Source organism: Perca fluviatilis, chromosome 7 (assembly GCF_010015445.1).
Source record: "Perca fluviatilis chromosome 7, GENO_Pfluv_1.0, whole genome shotgun sequence".
In the NCBI taxonomy this organism is placed as follows: Eukaryota; Metazoa; Chordata; class Actinopteri; order Perciformes; family Percidae; genus Perca; species Perca fluviatilis.
Window position 1 is genome coordinate 38936282 of NC_053118.1, and position 19315 is coordinate 38955596.

At 41.5% G+C, this 19315-nt stretch overlaps 2 protein-coding genes across 4 annotated transcripts in view; one reads left to right on the forward strand and one right to left on the reverse strand.

The window, feature by feature from the left end:
* Window positions 1-8894, reverse strand: part of trim33l (tripartite motif containing 33, like) — a 37127-nt gene extending 28233 nt beyond the window's left edge. For all 3 annotated transcript variants that reach the window (XM_039807002.1, XM_039807003.1, XM_039807001.1), the window contains exons 1-2: window positions 8669-8894; window positions 4675-4714 (exon numbers count right to left, since the gene is read on the reverse strand). In XM_039807002.1, the coding sequence (XP_039662936.1) occupies window positions 4675-4698 (24 nt within the window). In that variant the 5' untranslated portion in view covers window positions 4699-4714; window positions 8669-8894. The remainder of the gene's footprint in view (window positions 1-4674; window positions 4715-8668) is intronic.
* LOC120562999 overlaps window positions 1-19315 on the forward strand; it is a gene marked incomplete in the record, with an annotated part of 504869 nt that overhangs the window by 342237 nt on the left and 143317 nt on the right.

Consider the following 19315-nt stretch of genomic DNA (forward strand, 5'->3'; position numbering starts at 1 on the left):
GTCTCAGACTCCAGTCCCCATCTCTGCTGTGACGACCAGCCACGCTCGCCTCAGGCATGAGGCGGTACTAAATCTGCAATGGAAAAAGGAGGACGGGCCACGATCAATTCGAGCCGAGCCGGTACTAACAGTGGGTAGGCGCCATTTTATACCATACAATTTTTCTATCATAATGACTTTCTATATTATAATCAATCATACCATTATAGGGACCCATTATAGTAGGTCTAGCCTGGATACCAGCCGAACTTAGCCCCGCCCACAACATTTGAGGTCTGGACTTGATCTGTTGTGGAGCAACTATGCTCGAACCAGAGCGGTTTGGACCAATAATATTGTCAGGGGCAGGCTTCATATGATGATGGACAGTAACGTAATCAACCAAGTCACCAAAGAGCGCTTGGGTTGAATTTGTTTACAACAAAAAAAGGTGGAAAATTGAGAGGTGTTGATTCGGCCATTGCGTCTGTTCTAGAAGATATCAACAGCGCATTCATTTTAAAAGAGGAACAGGGAATCGCGATCACGGCATTTGTCGATCGGAAAGATGTTTTTGCCGTCCTTCCTACGGGATTAGGGCTGAACGATTAATTGCATTTGCGATAATATCGCGATATGTTAAAACGCGATTTCCTAATCTCAAAGGCTGCGATTTGGTCACAGCAGCGTGGCCACGGTGTTTCAACGGTTTTATTAGTACAGTTAGCTAATCCCACGGCAACACCTGCATGCTACTACTAACGTAACGATAGCCTCTCTGAGCTAGTGCAGCGTCGTTGACGCTGTCATGCACACGGCACGCAACTTCATGAGGGAGGGAGGGGCTGGAGGCAGCTCCTCTCTGTGCGCTGTTAAAGAAAATACACCGATGTATATATTTTACTTATTTAACTGTCTAGTAAAGTTCAAAGACAGTGTTTAAAAAATGCAATCCACATGTTTACATATGTCTATGTAAATAATAATTAAATAATCTAAATACTACTAAGTGTTTTATATTTCTGCAATCTGCACTTTAGTGTGATTTATTTCTGACTTTCATATGAATGTTTCCACCAGGCTTGGTCAGTGCTCAATATACTACTGGGATTGAAGTAGTTAAATAAAAGAGGTCATTCATATAAATTCACGCATCACCTAATTTCACCATCACATACAGGCCTGGCCTCCAGGAAAGAACAGCTTGTTTAATCTATCTAATCTTGTGAAGTTCATACTATACAATGATTTATTGCTAGTTTTTGTTGACTAATACAGAAGACAAAGAGCTTAAAAAATAATCGCATATCGAATCGCAATATTTTTTAAATAAATCGCAATTAGATTATTTTCAAAAATCGTTCAGCCCTATACGGGATTGGGCAAAAGTTTAATTTATCAGCTGGCCCCGATGGTTGCTAAGAAGACGGGGCATTTCTCGGATTGGTTGTAGGTCTATCCGTTGCTCTGATTGGTTGTAGTTCTATCCGTTGCTCTGATAGGTTGTAGTTCTATCCAATTGAGTGCAGAGGCATTTTCTTTCCTGGTTGGGTTGAAACGCCCCATAATCACAGCCCAGTGGATCAGCATCAGACTCATATTCTGACTAGAATCTGAGTATGACGACATCAGGCCATAGTACGTCTATTTCTATTCTTCAAAAGGAAACCATAGCTCCTTCTCCCTTCCTTACAGTAGGCTACACACCTCCCTCCCTCAGCTGCTGCAGCCTGTGGCAAAGGGCCAATTTCAACTTGGTTGACTAACAGACTGCAAGATCAGCAGGAAAAGAAGCAGAATCAGCAAGAGTCAGCAAAATAGGAACCACAGAGAAGAAGGTGTCTGTACGCCCCTCAGAAGACTTCTGAAGAAGCCCTTGGACCAGGATTGCTGAGTAGACCAAAACACAGCTCCTCCCCCTGCATGCTCACCCATAAAAACCGTTTCCTTTGGTCTTCGGCACTCTGTTAAACTGCCTCTTTCTACTTGCAAGAGAATAAATAAAACAACAGAGATAACTCCAGTGTTTCAGACAATCTTAACCCGGCCCCTCGCAGGTTTTAATCCGGCCCCCATATCCAAACCCAGAAATACAGGAAACTGTTTTTCAAACCGCAATAACTTGACACTCAAAGCAGAATTTGGCCAGTTTGCCGACTTTAAGACTCATAAATTCCCCCAGAAGGAGAGCGTTCTCATCTTCAGGCTGGGAGTCGGCTGTGTGGCAGCTGCTTTTAAAAATGTAATGTTTGTGGCCAGGTTAGCTCAGTTGGCAGAGCAGGCGCACATATATAGAGGTTAACTCCTCGACGCAGAGGCCGCGGGTTCGACTCAGACCTTCGGCCCTTTGCTGCATGTCATCCCCCCCCTCTCTCTCCTTTCAAGTCTTCATCTGTCCTGTGGAAATAAAGGCCTAAAATGCCCCAAATGCTAAACTCTACGATGGATAAGGAACTTTTTGATGACTTTTGTGGAGCTTTATGTCAACAAAATTGTCGGAGAAAGCAATAAAAATACAACTATCGTCTAAAAAAGCAACATGAAGCAATACCGTCACAGATATCTGACTTTTCCCAATAAAAGTATGGGTTAAGAATAATCATTTAATTATAGTACGGTCACCCGTAGTATATGACTGTTTCTGGGCAAAACAACACATACACATAGTGACGCATGCATGCACACACACACCTAAAGCACTTAAAGGGTGCGGAGCTAGCCTGGATACCAGCTGAACTTAGCCCCGCCCACAACATTTGAGGTCGGGAAGTTCGATCTGGACTTGATCTGTTGTGGAGCAACTATGCTCGAACCAGAGCTGTTCGGACCAATCAAATTGTCAGGGCGGGCTTTATAAGATGACGGACAGATGGTCAACAGTAACGTAAACAACCAACTTGAATTTGTTTACAACAAAAGGTGGCTGCCATTGCGTCTGTTATAGAAGATATCGACAGCGCATTCATTTTAAAAGAGGAACAGGGAACCGCGATCACGGCATTTGTCGATCGGAAAGATGTTTTTGCCGTCCTTCCTACGGGATTGGGCAAAAGTTTAATTTACCAGCTGGCCCCGATGGTCGCTAAGAAGATTGGGCGCAATGAAAGCTCAGTGGTCATTACGTTGCTCTGATTGGTGTCAGGTCTATCCGTTGCTCTGATTGGTTGTAGGTCATTCCGTTGCTCTGATTGGTTATAGGTCATTCCGTTGCTCTGATTGGTTGTAGATCTATCCATTGCTCTGATTGGTTGTAGGTCTCTCCTAATTGAGTGCAGAGGCATTTTCTTTCCTGGTTGGGTTGAAACACGCCCCATAATCACAGCCCAGTGGAGCAGTATCAGACTCATATTCGGACTAGAATCTCTAATGTCTAACTTCCTCTTGGAGGGGGAGCGCGCAGTCTCTCTTTCAGGATGTCTGCTGCCATTGGACGGTTTGTGTGCCTAGAGTCCGGGACCAGCCTGTGCACCAACAAGGAAGCGCCAAGTCTAAACCACGGTTGCCTCCCACCTTAGTATTAGCCAATCATAATAGCTTGCACATTTCTATATTATCTCATGTAATCAGTATTCTTTTCAGGGCGAGGAAAGACAGAGTAACAGCAGTCCGCTGACTGTGGCTTCTTAAACCGAAAATATCCTTGTACAAGATTGGCACTTATTATTCTGAAGTTAAAGGTGCAGTAGGTAAGACTTATAAAACTACCTTTCTGTCATATCTGCTGAAACTGACCCTATGTTCCAGTAGAACTACATGAAGCAGGTCATTTAAAATAAATCCATATCCTCTGGCTCCACCTACAGCCTGGAGTGGGATAAAAAAAAAATCCACCGCTCCCTGTTCAGATGCACCAATCAGGGCCGGGGGGGGGGGTGGTGTCTAATCACTGCTCATGCACACATTCATTCTCCCTTGTGCTCCCACAAGGGGGCTTGGGAGACAGTTTTGGGCTTTAGCGGAAAGCGGGGAGGGACTGAGAAGTTGATGTTCCAATTTTTCAAAAATCTTCACAATCCTACCTACGGCGCCTTTAATAAACTTTAAACAAGAGAAATTGTTTGCCTTCTGTCCTGACTGAACATTTGGACCGCGTCACATGTCTGGCCCTTAGTGAGAATGAGTTTGACACCCCCGCTCTAGTGTATCGTTAGATGCCTGTTCACCACATTTGTCCGACAGCTTCAGTCAGTTTCCAGATGACTTCCGGTCCATAGAAGAGAATTCAGGAGGAGGATCTGACTCCAGTTACCTATACACTCTAATTCCCACGCGTTGGTTAATGAGACCAATGACACCAGAACTCAGGGATCACAACTGCAACGATAGATTAAAGTCAAGAAAGCTTACTGAACACGATTGTGGGTTCACGAGAATGACACTAAGTTTCCCTAACCGCAAACAAATATATATGGAGTTCAAGTCAGCAAAGTCTATGTCAGATTATTAACCTATCTGACCATACATATTCCTAATCTTTGAACACCATGCTGTGAGCTCTCTGCCTTTTCATTACGAGTTTACAGACACGTCTCTGCTGATTGGCTATCACCGGGGACACAGCAATCAAACCAGAGACACACATCTCAAAGCCTGTTGAACACCGGTTCACACCGTTGGGAGGAAACGTGTCCTTCAACCAGGACGCCGTTGCTAAACGATGCACAGAGTTTAGAGATGTGTTGATGTTTGTATTACCTGCTGACTGATTGGTATCTCCATGTTGAAGAGAGAAGTCCTGAAAGACAAAGAGAATGTTTAGTTAATGTGTGTCAAAAAAAAAAAAAAAAAACCTAACGCCATAGCATAATATTATATAAAAGTGCGTCGATAAGTATTTAGTTTATTTTGTGGAGCGCTGCGTCCCGTCCGTCGGCTGTGTGGCTTAGTTGTGTTTGATTTAGAGTTTGAAACGCTGTAATGATCATGTTTCATTGGCAAGTTACCGTGCCTCTTGCACAGGTTAGTGCACGTTAGCGCATGGGGCCACTATGTGACAAACCCTATGTGGGTGCATATTTCGACAGTGACAGTGAAGAAATTGATAGAGACAAAAAAACGGAACGAATCAGAGAAGAGAAAGAAAAAAGAAAGACCCAGTGGTGTAGTCTAATGCATTGTAGTGGGTATACTGTACTATATATGGGCCAGAATCTGCCGTTGGGGGAGGAGGGCATATCATAGTGGGGGGTCTGGGTGTCCTCCAGGGAAGTTTTGAGCATCAACGACTTCATTTCCTGTATTCAGATACACTTTTATGCACCAATTTAAGGTGGAAATCCCTTTATTTAGCCTATGTGAAGAAGAAAAACACAGAGGACAATTCAAAATATAGCAAAAATATAATGGGAGGAAGTTGTAGCATGCCATTGGGCATTTTTAAGTGGGAATATGGAAATCCTGGAGCTTTCTCAGTGGGTATACTGCATATACCTGCGTATCACGTAGACTACACCACTGAAAGGACCTAAAGAGAGAGCGAAGGGAGTGAGTGGAGCAAAAGAAAGAAAATGAGTGTTGCTCAGGGAGAAGACGAAATAACAGATTGAAGAGGAAACTTCAGTAGCGGTAGCGATCCTGCAACTTTATAAACAGTGTTTATATGAGGCAGAGTTTGGAGTCGGAAATTGTTAGAAAAATTATGATTTACATTCTACGGTCTTCATTAATATTAAAACTGTTTGCATAAGAATATCATATTATGGTTGCTCTCCCACAAGATAGCATGGAGTCATTGGCTATCTTGTCTGGGGCCCAAGGACAGAACATGCGTCTCTCTGACAAAGATAAAGGGGACGCCATCGAGTCTGACTATAGAGGAGATGACATCTAAACTGACAAGATAGACAATTGACGACATCAAACTCTGTATTATGATAGTATTTCACACATAAATTAGCTACTGTTTGAGTCTTACGTTAGTCGCTTTCTGTACTTATGCTGTGAGTGCTGTAAACTGACTCTACTTGCAAGTAAACAAAACGCCGAAATGGATGCCAATAAGATTCTGAACGGAAAGTTTACTTTTAAAAAGTTGCCAAATGGTTCCATTGACAAGACCAAAGTGATCTGTGTGTGTTTTGTCGTTGTGAACTGAGCTATCATCGCAGCACATCCAGTCGGAAACACCACTTGATGGCCGAGCACACAGCTGATGGAGCACACAGCTGATGGGCGAAGCACACAGCTGATGCCAATTCTCCCCTTCTTGATGCATTTTCCCATAACTTTTGTAATTTTACATAGGTTTAAAAATATCAAAATTAATATGGATATCACATGTCAATATCGTGCAACCCTAGTCAAAAACCACCAGAATCTATATATTTTTTTTATTCGTTTTTACCAAATGATTGAGCTAAATGTTGCGTTTATACGAAAACCGCCGACAGCAAAACACAGACAGCTAAAGCAGAAAAGGCAGAACATCCATGTTCTGTTCTTCTTTACAAATTAAATAAATGTCAGACTGACTTTCTGACATGTGAATTAATTCTTCTTAGAAAACAGTTTGTTAAAAAATTTTTGTTGATAAAGTTTACTACATTGTTTTTTACACAAAAAGTATGTTGAACTATAGTATAGCCTACATATTTAGTTATAGATCATCTTTGCAGAAAGGTGAGGTCACAATTAGTCACATACAGTTAACAACGGTACGCATGCCCAAAGCAAAAGGGTTAAAAATAGAAAAGGTTAAACCATAACCCCCCCCAAAAAAAGGCATGCAACCTGCAATATGATTGGCTGTTTGCCAATTACTTTAAGTCGAAACATGGAGATGAAACACCTGGATGTCAGCCAGCCGCGGGATCATGTTAGGAACCAAACCTCAGGTACAACTAAGCCCCTTTAACGTGGAGTGGTTCCAGTGGTGTAGTCTACGTGATACGCAGGTATACGCCGTAGACCCACTAGGAAAAGTCAAGGATTTCTACCTGGTAAGTGAGAGTAGCTTACATGATATTGTGTGTGTGTGTGTGTGTGTGTTCCTGTGTGCCTGTGTCTCAGTACAGTAGTAAACAGAATACAATGTTCATATTTCCTTGTTTGAAATGATGAGAGAGATGGTGAGAAGTGAGAACTCCTGGCCTTGTGGACTGAAAGTCAGGCTAGGGAGTTTATAAACAGGCGTCCTTGGTTAGAGTGGAGGGACAGAAAGTTAGGCAGCATACAAATGCAAAGCTGATATAAGCAATGGAAATTCATAAGGTCAATAACTATGAAAATTAGAGTAAATTCTTACATCTTAAATGTGCATTACTTTACACAATTAAATTACTATATGGCAATGTTAGTTATCAATGGTCAGATAATTAACTAAAATAGAGTGGAGCTTTTTTCTCCTTTCGTCTGCTTTTTATGCATTTGTTAGCCATGGTGTTGAAGATTGTAAACAGTTTATTAAATACTTTTGAGTAAATTTAGGCCATGTTCAGCAGATGTTATTACTAATTGATACAAAACTTGTATGATTGATGCTAATTATTAGTCATGGTTTTGTGTGGCATTGTAGGGGTGTCGATAAAATTGCTCATTTATGTGATGTCCTGTTGTGTTCAGGTTCGGTTGCGTTTCTCAAAATGTTAAATCTGTCTCAACTTCAAGTGTTATTTTTCCAGGGCTTTAAATAAACGCCATCGATACTGAAACGTCTGTTTGTCCGTGTACAGTTCGTATTCGGAAACGTCACAGGTTAAAGTGTATGTCGTCCTGGGACAGGCGAATATGAGGCTGGAGGGGGGAAATCACAGTATACTCACTACAAAAAAAATAGACTACACCACTGAGTGGTTCTCCAGGGGAAACCACTAACGTTAGCTTGCTGGAGAAGCTTCCAGAGTGTGTTATCATCGGCCAGGATGTCGGCGGCATCTTTTCTGAGAGGATACAAACACGGAAGCAGCAGCAGAACGAGGTAAAAACAAAATCAAAGCTACACAAACAGACACACAACCGAGGACCCGAGCAGGAAGATGGGAGTCCCTTTGAACTCGGTTGAGAGAGTAAAACAGAGAAAGGGAAGAAAGTGAAGTCAAGCTGAACTGTATTTGTCCCCAGAGGGGCTACAGAAACCGCAAAAGACCAATCTAAATATAACCTATGGGCCTAATAATAAATTACAACAAAATTCAATATAAAAAGCCATATATACCAAGCTTGGTTGGGTGGTGAAGCCATTATTATTATTATTATTATTATTATTATTATTATTATTATTATTATTATTATTATATTAGCAGAGATATGACTGAGTGTATGAAGGAGTGTTTATATCTGTTGAAAAAAATAAAAAAGTGATTTTCATCTGCTTAAGTGTTGCCCTGTCCAATATGGCGGCGACGTTTAGACTACAGCCGATGTAGAGGACAATGTGTACACATGCATTGGTTTATCTTTGAGTGACATCAACTGTGACATGGTTTAGTGAGGAACTATTTAAGTACACGCGTGTAGGATGACACGGCAATGATTTAGAACAAGTTCCCTGTTGTGAATGTATGATAACGTGTTATTTGGACCCTAAATTGCGACCCTGTTTTCCTATCTGTGTGAACAAACAATGAGACAATCCTTCCGCCCGTGCTGACTCCTTTTTGTATCTTACTCAACGCTACTAAAAGTTACATTTAATATGGTGTAGGAAGTTTCTAAACGAAGGTAGCTATTGTTAAAGCAGCTGTTTTCTCACCGTTTTCTCCGTGTGATCGCGTGCACAGACTCTCCGGCATCAGAAGAATAACAAAACACGTGAACAAATCTGTTTTAAAGTTCCATATCTCCGTTTGTTCGGGTTTGACGGCGGTTATTCGATGGTGTACCGGTCCACAGGCCCGCAAACGGACCCGGGTTCAACTCTTATTTATGTGCAATCTGTGCAGCCGCTGGATCGACCTACTCTCTCTCGGAACCATGAAGTTAAGACAGTGGAACTGTCTTCCGGTGGAGGCTTTTCACAATAAAACGTAGGCTACGTTCACACCGCAAGTCTTAATGCTTTATTCAGAATTTTTTTGCTCAGATCGGATTTTTTTGGTTTGGCTGTTGACATGACCTTTTAAAATGTGGCCTATATCAGGTTCCAGTGTGTACTGTTTGCGGTTTCGAACCGACCCGCATTCACAAAAGACCAATACCAATGACATCAGACGCAGCACGCTGTTGCACTAAAGTTAGGGAGGTTATGGAGGAAGTCAGCATTTTCACTTTTATTTCAAAACGTTTGTGTAATGGCAGCTCTAACATTAATGAGCAGGATGCTGAGGAGGAGAAGAATGAAGAGAAAGAGAGACAAATTGGCTATTTTGGCCTTTTGCGGAGTTATGGCTGCAAATTCACTACAGAGGTCTGTGTGGATGCAGAGACCAAGCCAGGAGCAATGGGACTGTGTTAGCGTCACAGAGACTCATAATTGTTAAAAATGTCAATGTAGATTGAGATAAAAGTCACATCAAATCCACCTTGGTTGGTCACACTGCGGCCGCATTGAAAAAAATCAGACATGGGTCTGATTCAGGACCACATATGGACTAGGGGTGGGAATCACCAGAGGTCTCACGATACAATATCATCACGATACTTATGTCACGATACAATATTATTGTGATTTTAAAGATATTGCAATATTCTGCGATATATTGCAATTTATTAACTTTTTTCCAACTTCAAATTTTTCCCAATTTCAAATTATTTCCCCAAAAGAAAACTTTGTCAACATAGATAGATAGATAGATAGATAGATAGATAGCACTTTATTGTCCGTATACACGGAAATTTGTCTTGCAATACAAGCTCCAACAATCACCACACAACAACCTAAAAACAAAAGCTATAAACATAGAGACATCAATACAACATAGATACTTAATTAATTAATATGAGGGGTGGGGGGCTGCCCTGCAAGAGTGGTCATAAATAACCATACATATATAGACAAGGTTAAAAGGGTGAGATTAAAAATAAAAATTGGGGAGGAACTATCACTTCTTTGCTTCCTGTGTTGATTCAACAGAGATATTGACAGAGGAACAAATGAGTGTATATTTGTTCTTTCTGCAGTCTGGGACCCTATAGCTCCCAGAGGGCAGTAGTTGATACCCCATGCAACACATGGGACGAGCCTGGGAGATTTTGTCAGCCAGTCTGACAGTATGCAATACTTGGCTTTCAGTGAACGGTTCTCCACTGAATCCCCACCAATTTAACAAATCCTCAAGCAAAGAATCCTGGCCTCAGATGGACTGAGAGGCCCCCAAACCAAAGCCTCCATACTCATGATACTTGAATCGTTGACACAAAAAGAAACAGGATTTCGCTGCCCTAATACCTAAGTCTCCTTAAAAGTAGATTCTCTGCTGTACTTGCTGCAGATATAGTACAGATAGCCAGAAAGGTACGTTCACGTACCCAAGGTATTTGAAGGATGAATTTTGTTTTATGGTTTGATTGTTAATGATTATTGGTGTAATGTGACACTCATGAGAGGTGCCGAAGATAATCTCCTCAGTTTTTTGTGTATTGAGGATGAGGGCATTTAAATCACACCACTTTGCCAGATTATTCACCGTTTCCACATAGAGGTCGGCCCCCTAAAACATCTGTTTTATCTAAAATTATACAATTCTCTGTTTGTTCATCTCACTTCAATGTTATTGCTGCAAAATGGGATTATCAAGCAGACAGACTGACCAACACATATGTCATAAAAGATCCATACTTAGCGTCTGTGTATCGATACAGTATTGCCACGGAAAATATTGCGATACTATGCTATCGATTTTTTCCCCCCACCCCTAATATGGACGTGGTCTAAACCTGATTTGACTGTTCACACTACTTCTGAAGAAGTCTGACCTGGCTCCGTAGCAGACGTTTTTATAAAACTAGGCTAACGATTGGGTCATAACCACGAGACTTACTGTCACACAGTAGAGGAATTACCGTATAGTACAGGAGAAGCTCTCAGGCAGTTTGGACTTCCATTAGCTGTTTAGGTTTAATGACTAATGTTAACTAGCATGTTAGTGATCAGTAATTAGCCTGTGCCTATGTTATCTCCTTACATATACCTACGCTCTCCGTCTCTGTAAGATTGGGAATGATTGAGATTTCTCTCGGCACAGCTACCAGAAGACTTCACACTTTCAGACAGGTTGCTCACGTCACATCTACGTCTTCAAGCTCAGTTGGAGGCTGCTCAGTAACGCTCAGCCAGCACCGGGAAAGAGACTTCTGATATCCTTCACTGGTCTCTGGTCCAGAGACAGGGGGTCTGGTGGTCCATTATGTATACTGTCTATGGGTAGATGATCAGACTATCTGTCCCTTTTTGTCTTTGTTTTTAGGATCTACAGTGTGCTGGTTGAGCTCATGTCTCTGGAATGTGGGAGGAACAGTGGTGCGTTCAGGGGATCGTGGAATAAGATTTCTGCCACTGAACTTCTGTTACTGCCACACAACGGCTACATAAACTACAACAATGAAGTGCAACAAGTTAAAGGACAATTCTGGCGCAAAATGAACCTAGGGTTTAATAACATATGTGTACCGAGTCGATCGTTCTCTGGGATATGTTTCCATGCTAATCCAATGTGTCTGTAGTTTGAAACTAGCTAACACAAACCGGTGATTAACTGCTAACGCTATTCCTACACCACTAACAAGGCTCAAAATATCACCACACTTCCACAGTAGTATAATGAGAGTCCCTACATGTAAATCGAAGCATTGAGAACTTTGTAAGTGTACAGACAGTTTATTACAAAGATAGATTATAAAGACAGTAGCAAGGCAAGGCAGCTTTATTTGTATAGCACATTTCAGCAACTGGGCAATTCAAAGTGCTTCACATAAAACATTAAAGAGCAGTAAGAAAACAATTAAAAACAATTAAAAAACATTAATAAACAAATTAAAAACATTAAAAGACAATAATAAAATTGATAGTGCAGTATAAGAATAAATGTTACAGTGCAGTATAAGAAATTAAAGTTAATAAAATAGATTATTTAAAGGTACAATATGTAACATTTCTGCTTTAAAATGTCTAAAAATGACCATACCTATGTTATATATTTTTATGAGTTGTGTTCTTACACTATCCCAAATGTTTCCACCAAATGTCAAACCCAGAAAATCTGTTATTTTATTTTCAGACACGGCACGTTTCCTTTAGTCAGCCCGTCAGTGGCATATATAACCTTTCACCCTCCAGTTACTCTAACTCCCCCAGAACACTGGCACCAAGATGAACGCTTCAGGAGTAATTGTAAATCATGCAATGTCACAGAAAAAAATACTTGTAACCGTAATACTGCTTTTTAGGCCATAAAGCATCATTTTGTGATTAATTACATCCCACTTTTATCACAGTAATACAACAGATACCTTATTTATTTTGAAAGTTCAATATCACAAGTAGCTAACATTGATGCTAATGCTTTGTGGGTAACATTAAGAGTTACAACATCATTCAACACGCTTTTAGTATGACTGTTTCGACCACAGTTAACAGACTGGGCTAACCACGAATAACTTCACTAGCAACGTTAAATGTATAGAAGACGATAATCTAATGTAATTTAGCAGCTAGCACACCGTCTGTCCGCCTCACTCCCCCGAGAGAGACTCAGTCGGGATGACAGCTGACAACATTCCCGACATAATAGCTAGCTATCGTTAGCCCCAGTCAGCTATCAGCCAGCTACTTTATTACAGCAACCCCCGCCAGAACTTATCTCCAGTGCCTGGTGCTACACGCTAACGGCAGTTAATTAAATGTCGGAAACAGCCATATCAGACCCAGCACCGAGTCACAACAGCGGCCATCCATAGAGTTAGCTACATCTCCGAGCGCACCGGTGTATGTTCTGAAAATCTCCTCCCTGCCAATCCCCCTCTTCGCGTTAGCTACTTACGGTTAGCTAAATTAACCTGACAAAAGGTGAGTTAAGCACCAAAACGAAAAGTTAAGATTACTGAAAAGTGAAGGGGAGATAATTCGGCAGCTGGGAGATGTTCTGCTGCACAACCGCATCGAACGCCTGGCGGGTCGTGGAGATTCCCCGACAATCCCCACAACCGTCTCTCAGCCTCGTTTAGCAGCTAGCTAAGAACAAACCCCGTCGCCGGTGTTGAAACGATCCAAAAGGTGACACTGATATGTGAAATATTTTGTGTTTTAGCTGCTGGCTACTGTTAGCTTGCTGGCTCACGAGCTACAAATAAAAATCTAATCAAGAAAAACGTAATTATGTTGGGGAAACTGCAGCTATTTTATTAGAATGAATAAACGTAAGCGGAATAAACTTGAACGGTAAACTCGCTCGCGGAACTGATGCATTCTAACTGGCAGTGAAGGTGTTTAACACTTAAAACTCCCATAATTCCACGCAACTTCCCAACGTCATCAAAAGTCCAGTTTTACCGTCCATTGTTTTGGTTGAGAGACCCCTAGTGGCAGAAAGTTACATATTGTACGTTTAAAGAAAAGCAACATCAAAAAGATAGGTCTTTAATGTTTACATGCGGCCGCCATCTTGGATAACCTCCGCCATCCCGACATCATCATGTGCTACATATTTTGGATTTTTGTTATATCAGTGTTTCTCAAATGGAAGTACGTGTACCCCTAAGGGTGTGTGTGAAATTTTTGCAAAAATGCTAATTTAAAAATATGTCATGTATAATCCCTAAAATAATTATACTATAATAATTAATGAACTAAGTGATGGATTCTAAACATTTGACGTTTTTGTTAGTGATAGACCGATTTTATCGGCCAGCCGATATATCGGGCCGATATTTGCGTTTTTAAGTGTATCAGCATCGGCCAATACGCGGCTGCTGCGTTTGCCGATAGTTTTTTCCCAGCATTATTTACAGACAGGCGTCCACACAGGCAGCTCTGTGTTGCTGTGAGCCTGGCAGGTTTCCAGCACCATGGCTGTCTTATATTAAAAAGCAAGAACTTTATTTCAATGGCTACTTTTCAGCTTTATTGTTTTCTTAAATTATTTAAATGTGTTGACAGAGGACATTTTGTGATGACCTGGTTATATCTGCAGCAAGCAATGCACCATCAAGGCTGTGTTGTAGATGTTGATGAAAGCCTTTTGCACTTGTACAGTTAACCATATGCAGTGCACCCATCCATATGATGCACACTGCACACATAATTTGGGTGATATGAATGTAAGATGATTGCAGAAGTGACACTGATCTGTGTTTTTGTTTGGATCTTAGGCTGTTTTGGTCTATATTAAAAGGAGTTATTTCAGATACTTCCCTGATTGCTAGTTTATTAGAGAGACACACACGCCCGTACTAAAGGGCCCTCGCCCGGGTCAGGGAATCCGTTGACGAGGCAAGAGGCTTCTAGATGTCCCCAACTCACGGGCTCTTGTCCCCCTGTGTACGAAAAGCACTGCCCGAGGTAATCTTTACCAAATGATTTTTCTCAAGTACTCACGGTTTAAGGCCGCTCCTCTCAGGATCACCGAAGGTCCCTTCCTTCCAAAGGAGCCTTCTTTGGTCGCCGCGCCGAGAGAGGCCAAGCGCTCGGGGCTCTGACCAGCTGAGCGGGTAGGGAAATGCACTCCGCTGAGAGATAACAGGAGGTCTGACTGTCAAGATTGGTCCCCGCCACGGGTGGTTAAAGAGGAGTCTGAGCTGTCCTCCGTGGGGGTAGCCCCCGCTTAACGGCAGGGGTGGAGGAAAAAAGAGAGTCTTCCAAAAAAGGCACAAAAGATTCACAGTTTTCTTTGGTTCCCTAGCTCAACACGAGCTCAGGTATTTTTTATTCCCTATGAAGCAGAGAAAACAAAAACAAATAAGCTAAGTTGAATAAAAATGAAATTGCCCCGAACCTAGTTTATTCGGTGAGTAATTCCTCTAAATGCTGAGGTACTCTAACCCTTGCGTCCAAAGCACAAGGTGCCCTAACTAAAAAATACCTGCCGGCAAAACTCCCCTATTCATGTAAATGTTTTTGGTTCACTCCCCCAGACACAGCAAGGCTTGTTTCACCAATCTTCATGCCCTTGTAGTGTAACATAAACTAATGCAAATATTAGTCAGAAGGCACGGGAAGTTTCAATATGAACTATGTGTTACACAAGCTACATGATCAGTGACCTTCGCCTGAACTTCTCCTTTTTTTTTCCTACTCTGTTTCATTCGAAAGCAAACCGTCAAAACCATGATCCATTTATAGTACAATACATACCAATACTTTTATAGCATTAATATAAGTTTTTAGCTGTTTTGGGGTTTTCAACTGAACCTCTGTTCAGCAATGGAAAAAAATCTGCATCGGCACTAAAAAATCCATATCGGTCCCTAGTTTTTGTTTAAAAAAGATTGTTGTTTAGTGAATCTATCACTGCCAGCGCTGAATTGTTCCTCCTTTCTTTTTTTTTTCTACCAAAAATGTTTTGCGCTGGTCAGGGGGTACTTGGCTTAAAAACGCAATGCAAAGGGGGGAACAATATTGAAAAAAGTTTAAGAAACACTGTTTTTTTAGATTAGATTATGTGTGAAGTCAACAAGCTTTTTCCAAACAACAAAACCGATGATGTCACAAATGCTACATTGGTTGTTTTTACAGTTGCTGTCGGAGTCCCTATTTCAATAATTATTTTACCTTCTTCTAAGGGGGAGGAGGGGTGCAATGGTGGCCAGTGCCCCCGTAACATTAAGCCTCAAACTTAAAGCGTAACTCTCGCCAAAATGCAACCTAGAGTCTTTTAAGATTGACCGTATTCTTGTTTTTTGGTCAAATGGCCTTTTGAATGGGAGTGCTAGGGGCACTACTATGATAGCCTCAAAATAGTTATTTTTAAAACCAGTCCGTCCAGAAAAATACTTTACATACTTTATACTTTATTAGTCCCATCACTGGGAAATTTGTCTTGGACACCGTGCATAGTCTAGTCATGCAAAGCAACATGATCAAAGTACATAAAACACATGATCGAAAAAACATAAAACACAATAATAGATCATTCACACAATACAGCATCCGTTAAAACAAATAAGATAAAAAGCACAAGAAGGCAGTTCACAGTATTTCATTTCTATTTAGCGCCTTGATTGCAGTAGGAACAAAGGGAGTTTTTTAGTCTATTAGACCTGCACATCAAGACCCTATACCTCCTTCCCGAAGGTAATAATTTAAAATTGTCATTCAAGATATGCGTATCGTCTCTCACAATTTTCTTGGCATGGTTTAAAATTGAAGCATCAAATAGCTCTTGAGGTGATCGTTCCCCCACACCCCCTATAACACGATTATGCGATTGCATAATTCAACACATAATCAGCCAAAGTCCGCATATTTATGCGGGGGGCGCATTTTGTCAAATACGCCACACTTTTGCCGCATAAATTGCCGATTTCCACACACAATATGCGGGGCTTGCATTATTTCATAATCCCCGCATTTTCGTTGCAAAAACGTCCCATAATATATCTTAGCAGAAAGTTGAAAAATGTTGTGTTTACTTCACACAAGAGCAGCCATTTTCCCCTGTTGCCATGGGAACGTTATGAAGTGACATAATTACGTGACGTGAACATCATCGAAAAGCAGGGTGTTGGGGGAATCACTTTCCCACAATTTTTGCAAGTTCCCACAATTTCATCACATAAAATTGCATAAATATCCCGCATATTCCATTGCATTTTTTAAGAAAACGTGCCACATAATCAAGATTTTTGTCCGCAACAATCACAAAAAAACTCCGCATTTTTCTGGAAGGACTGTAAAACATTAAGAAGGCTCGACACGACATGAGACTTTGCTCCAAGTATCACCAGGGGCTCTACACCTTAACTAGACCGGTGACCAAGGGATCTACTAAATCTGGGGCTACTTGTTTTGATATTGACTCGTTTTTATTGCCGCTACGGTGAGTTGTTCAAAACCTTTTTTAGTAAACTCTGGGTAAACAAACAAAGTTGTCGATGCTTTCGTTGAGCCCCTGGTGATACTTGTAGCAAAGTCTCATGTTGTGTCGAGCCTTCTTATTGTTTTAAAAATAACTATTTTGAGGCTATCATAGTAGTGCCCCTAGCACTCCCATTCAAAAGGCCATTTGACTGAAAATCGAGAATACGGGAAATCTTAAAAGTGGCGCTTCCGTCCTAAATATGCATTTAAACTAAAGTTTGACTCGGGTACATTCACAAAAAGACCCTAGGTTGCATTTTGGCGAAAGTTATGTTTTAATACAAAAGTGCTGTTTGCGATCATTGAGGAAGTGGCTGTACTCTGAGTGTACTCTGATGAACAGAAGATACATTGTGTATCACATACATAAGCAGAAAAACAGGAAAAACTGTTAATGTTAAGAGACTAGAAGAGGAAGTTGCACTACACAAAGGCCCTGACTTTGGCATGTGTGTGTGTCTGTGAAGATAACAGTTTCTGTCTAGAAATTAGAGGACACCAGTGCTTGAAGTGGAAAAACAGGTCCCGGTACTCTCTTGCATTGGCAAATCATTATGACATTTGAGATTTCTACAGCGAAAAACAAAACTTGGAGATATTGCTGGTTATTTATTAACAACATAAATGTATGTATTTATTTCAACAAGTCGTGTGTCTGTCTGTCTGTCTTGTCTTGACAGCTTTAAACGTACGGTATACTAGCTGCATCCAAGGTGGCGCGCGCCATCGTGACGTCAAAATGACGTAGATCTTGCCGGTGCGCCCGGATTTATGGTGCGCGAGCAGAGGTCGAGTTTGCCGACAACGTGCTGCCAGGACTCTCAGAGTGACTGCAGGTCTCTCTGGTAAACTTACTGGGTTAAAATGAGTTCTTTTATGGTGAATGAAAGGCTGGATCCCAGACTGATCTCATAATGCCGTTTGGACGTGTTATCAAGACGCATAATTGCTTTTTAGCCGTTCAGCCGCCATTAACCTACATTATGTGTGAATTATCGCCGTGGCGAGTAGTATGAAAGGACATAAGTCTGCGGATGGGTAAAGCACAGGACTCTCACCCAGGAGAGCCGGGATCAGGTCCCGCGTGTGGCGTTCGTTAACCTTTTTTTTTTTTTTAAGCCTTCCCCAATGTTTCTTTCCTAAACCCAACCGAAGCTCAAAATGCGTACAAATAACACGCCATTTGGCTTTAGGAAAGTGGCATGTATGTTTACGCAAAGTCATGATGCCATGTTGCTCATCCAATCAAATCGAAGCGTTGACGTCAATGCTGCTGCCAGTTCTGCTGTTGTTCTTCTTCTAGTCCGTAGAGCAAAGAGCAAAGTCGGTAGCCTTTCCTCATTAGCGCCACTTCTGTTCATGAGAAGACTGCAACTGGTGTCGCGACCACCAGCGCAGGTATAAATAGTTACGGCGATTTCATGACGTCACATATGAGTGCGCCAGCTGGGCTGCGGGTTACTGTAAAACACGCTTTAGTCCCCCTCTGTCTCCCCTCTGTAAACGGACCTATGTCCCTTTATACTACTCGCTACGGCGAAAATTCACTCGTAATGTAGGTCAATGGCGGGCGAATTGCGTTGATAAACACGCTAACAAGCGATTTTATGTCTTGATAACACGCCAAAATGGCATAAGAATTGACATATACCACTTCATGAGATCAGTCTGATAAAACAGAAACTTGAGAACAAAGGGAATCCAGGGAGCACAGACCTGACTTACTGACACACACAGCACACAGGCGCTAACACAAAGCGATCTGATACAAGACAAAGACAAAGGGAACACAGAGGCTAAATACACGAGGTAACGAGTCAAACAAGGGACAGGTGATACAGAAGGTGAAACACATCAGGGCGGGGCAGGACAATCAGACAAGGTGGGAAAACGAAAAAAAGAAGCTGTATATAGGCCTTAGTGGTCCCCTAATACTGTATCTGAAGTCTCTTTTATATAGACCTTAGTGGTCCCCTAATACTGTATCTGAAGTCTCTTTTATATAGGCCTTAGTGGTCCCCTAATACTGTATCTGAAGTCCCTTTTATATAGGCCTTAGTGGTCCCCTAATACTGTATCTGAAGTCTCTTTTATATAGACCTTAGTGGTCCCCTAATACTGTACCTGAAGTCTCTTTTATATAGGCCTTAGTGGTCCCCTAATACTGTATCTGAAGTCTCTTTTATATAGACCTTAGTGGTCCCCTAATACTGTATCTGAAGTCTCTTTTATATAGACCTTAGTGGTCCCCCAATACTGTATCTGAAGCTCTTTTATATAGGCCTTAGTGGTCCCCTAATACTGTATCTGAAGTCTCTTTTATATAGACCTTAGTGGTCCCCTAATACTGTATCTGAAGTCTCTTTTATATAGGCCTTAGTGGTCCCC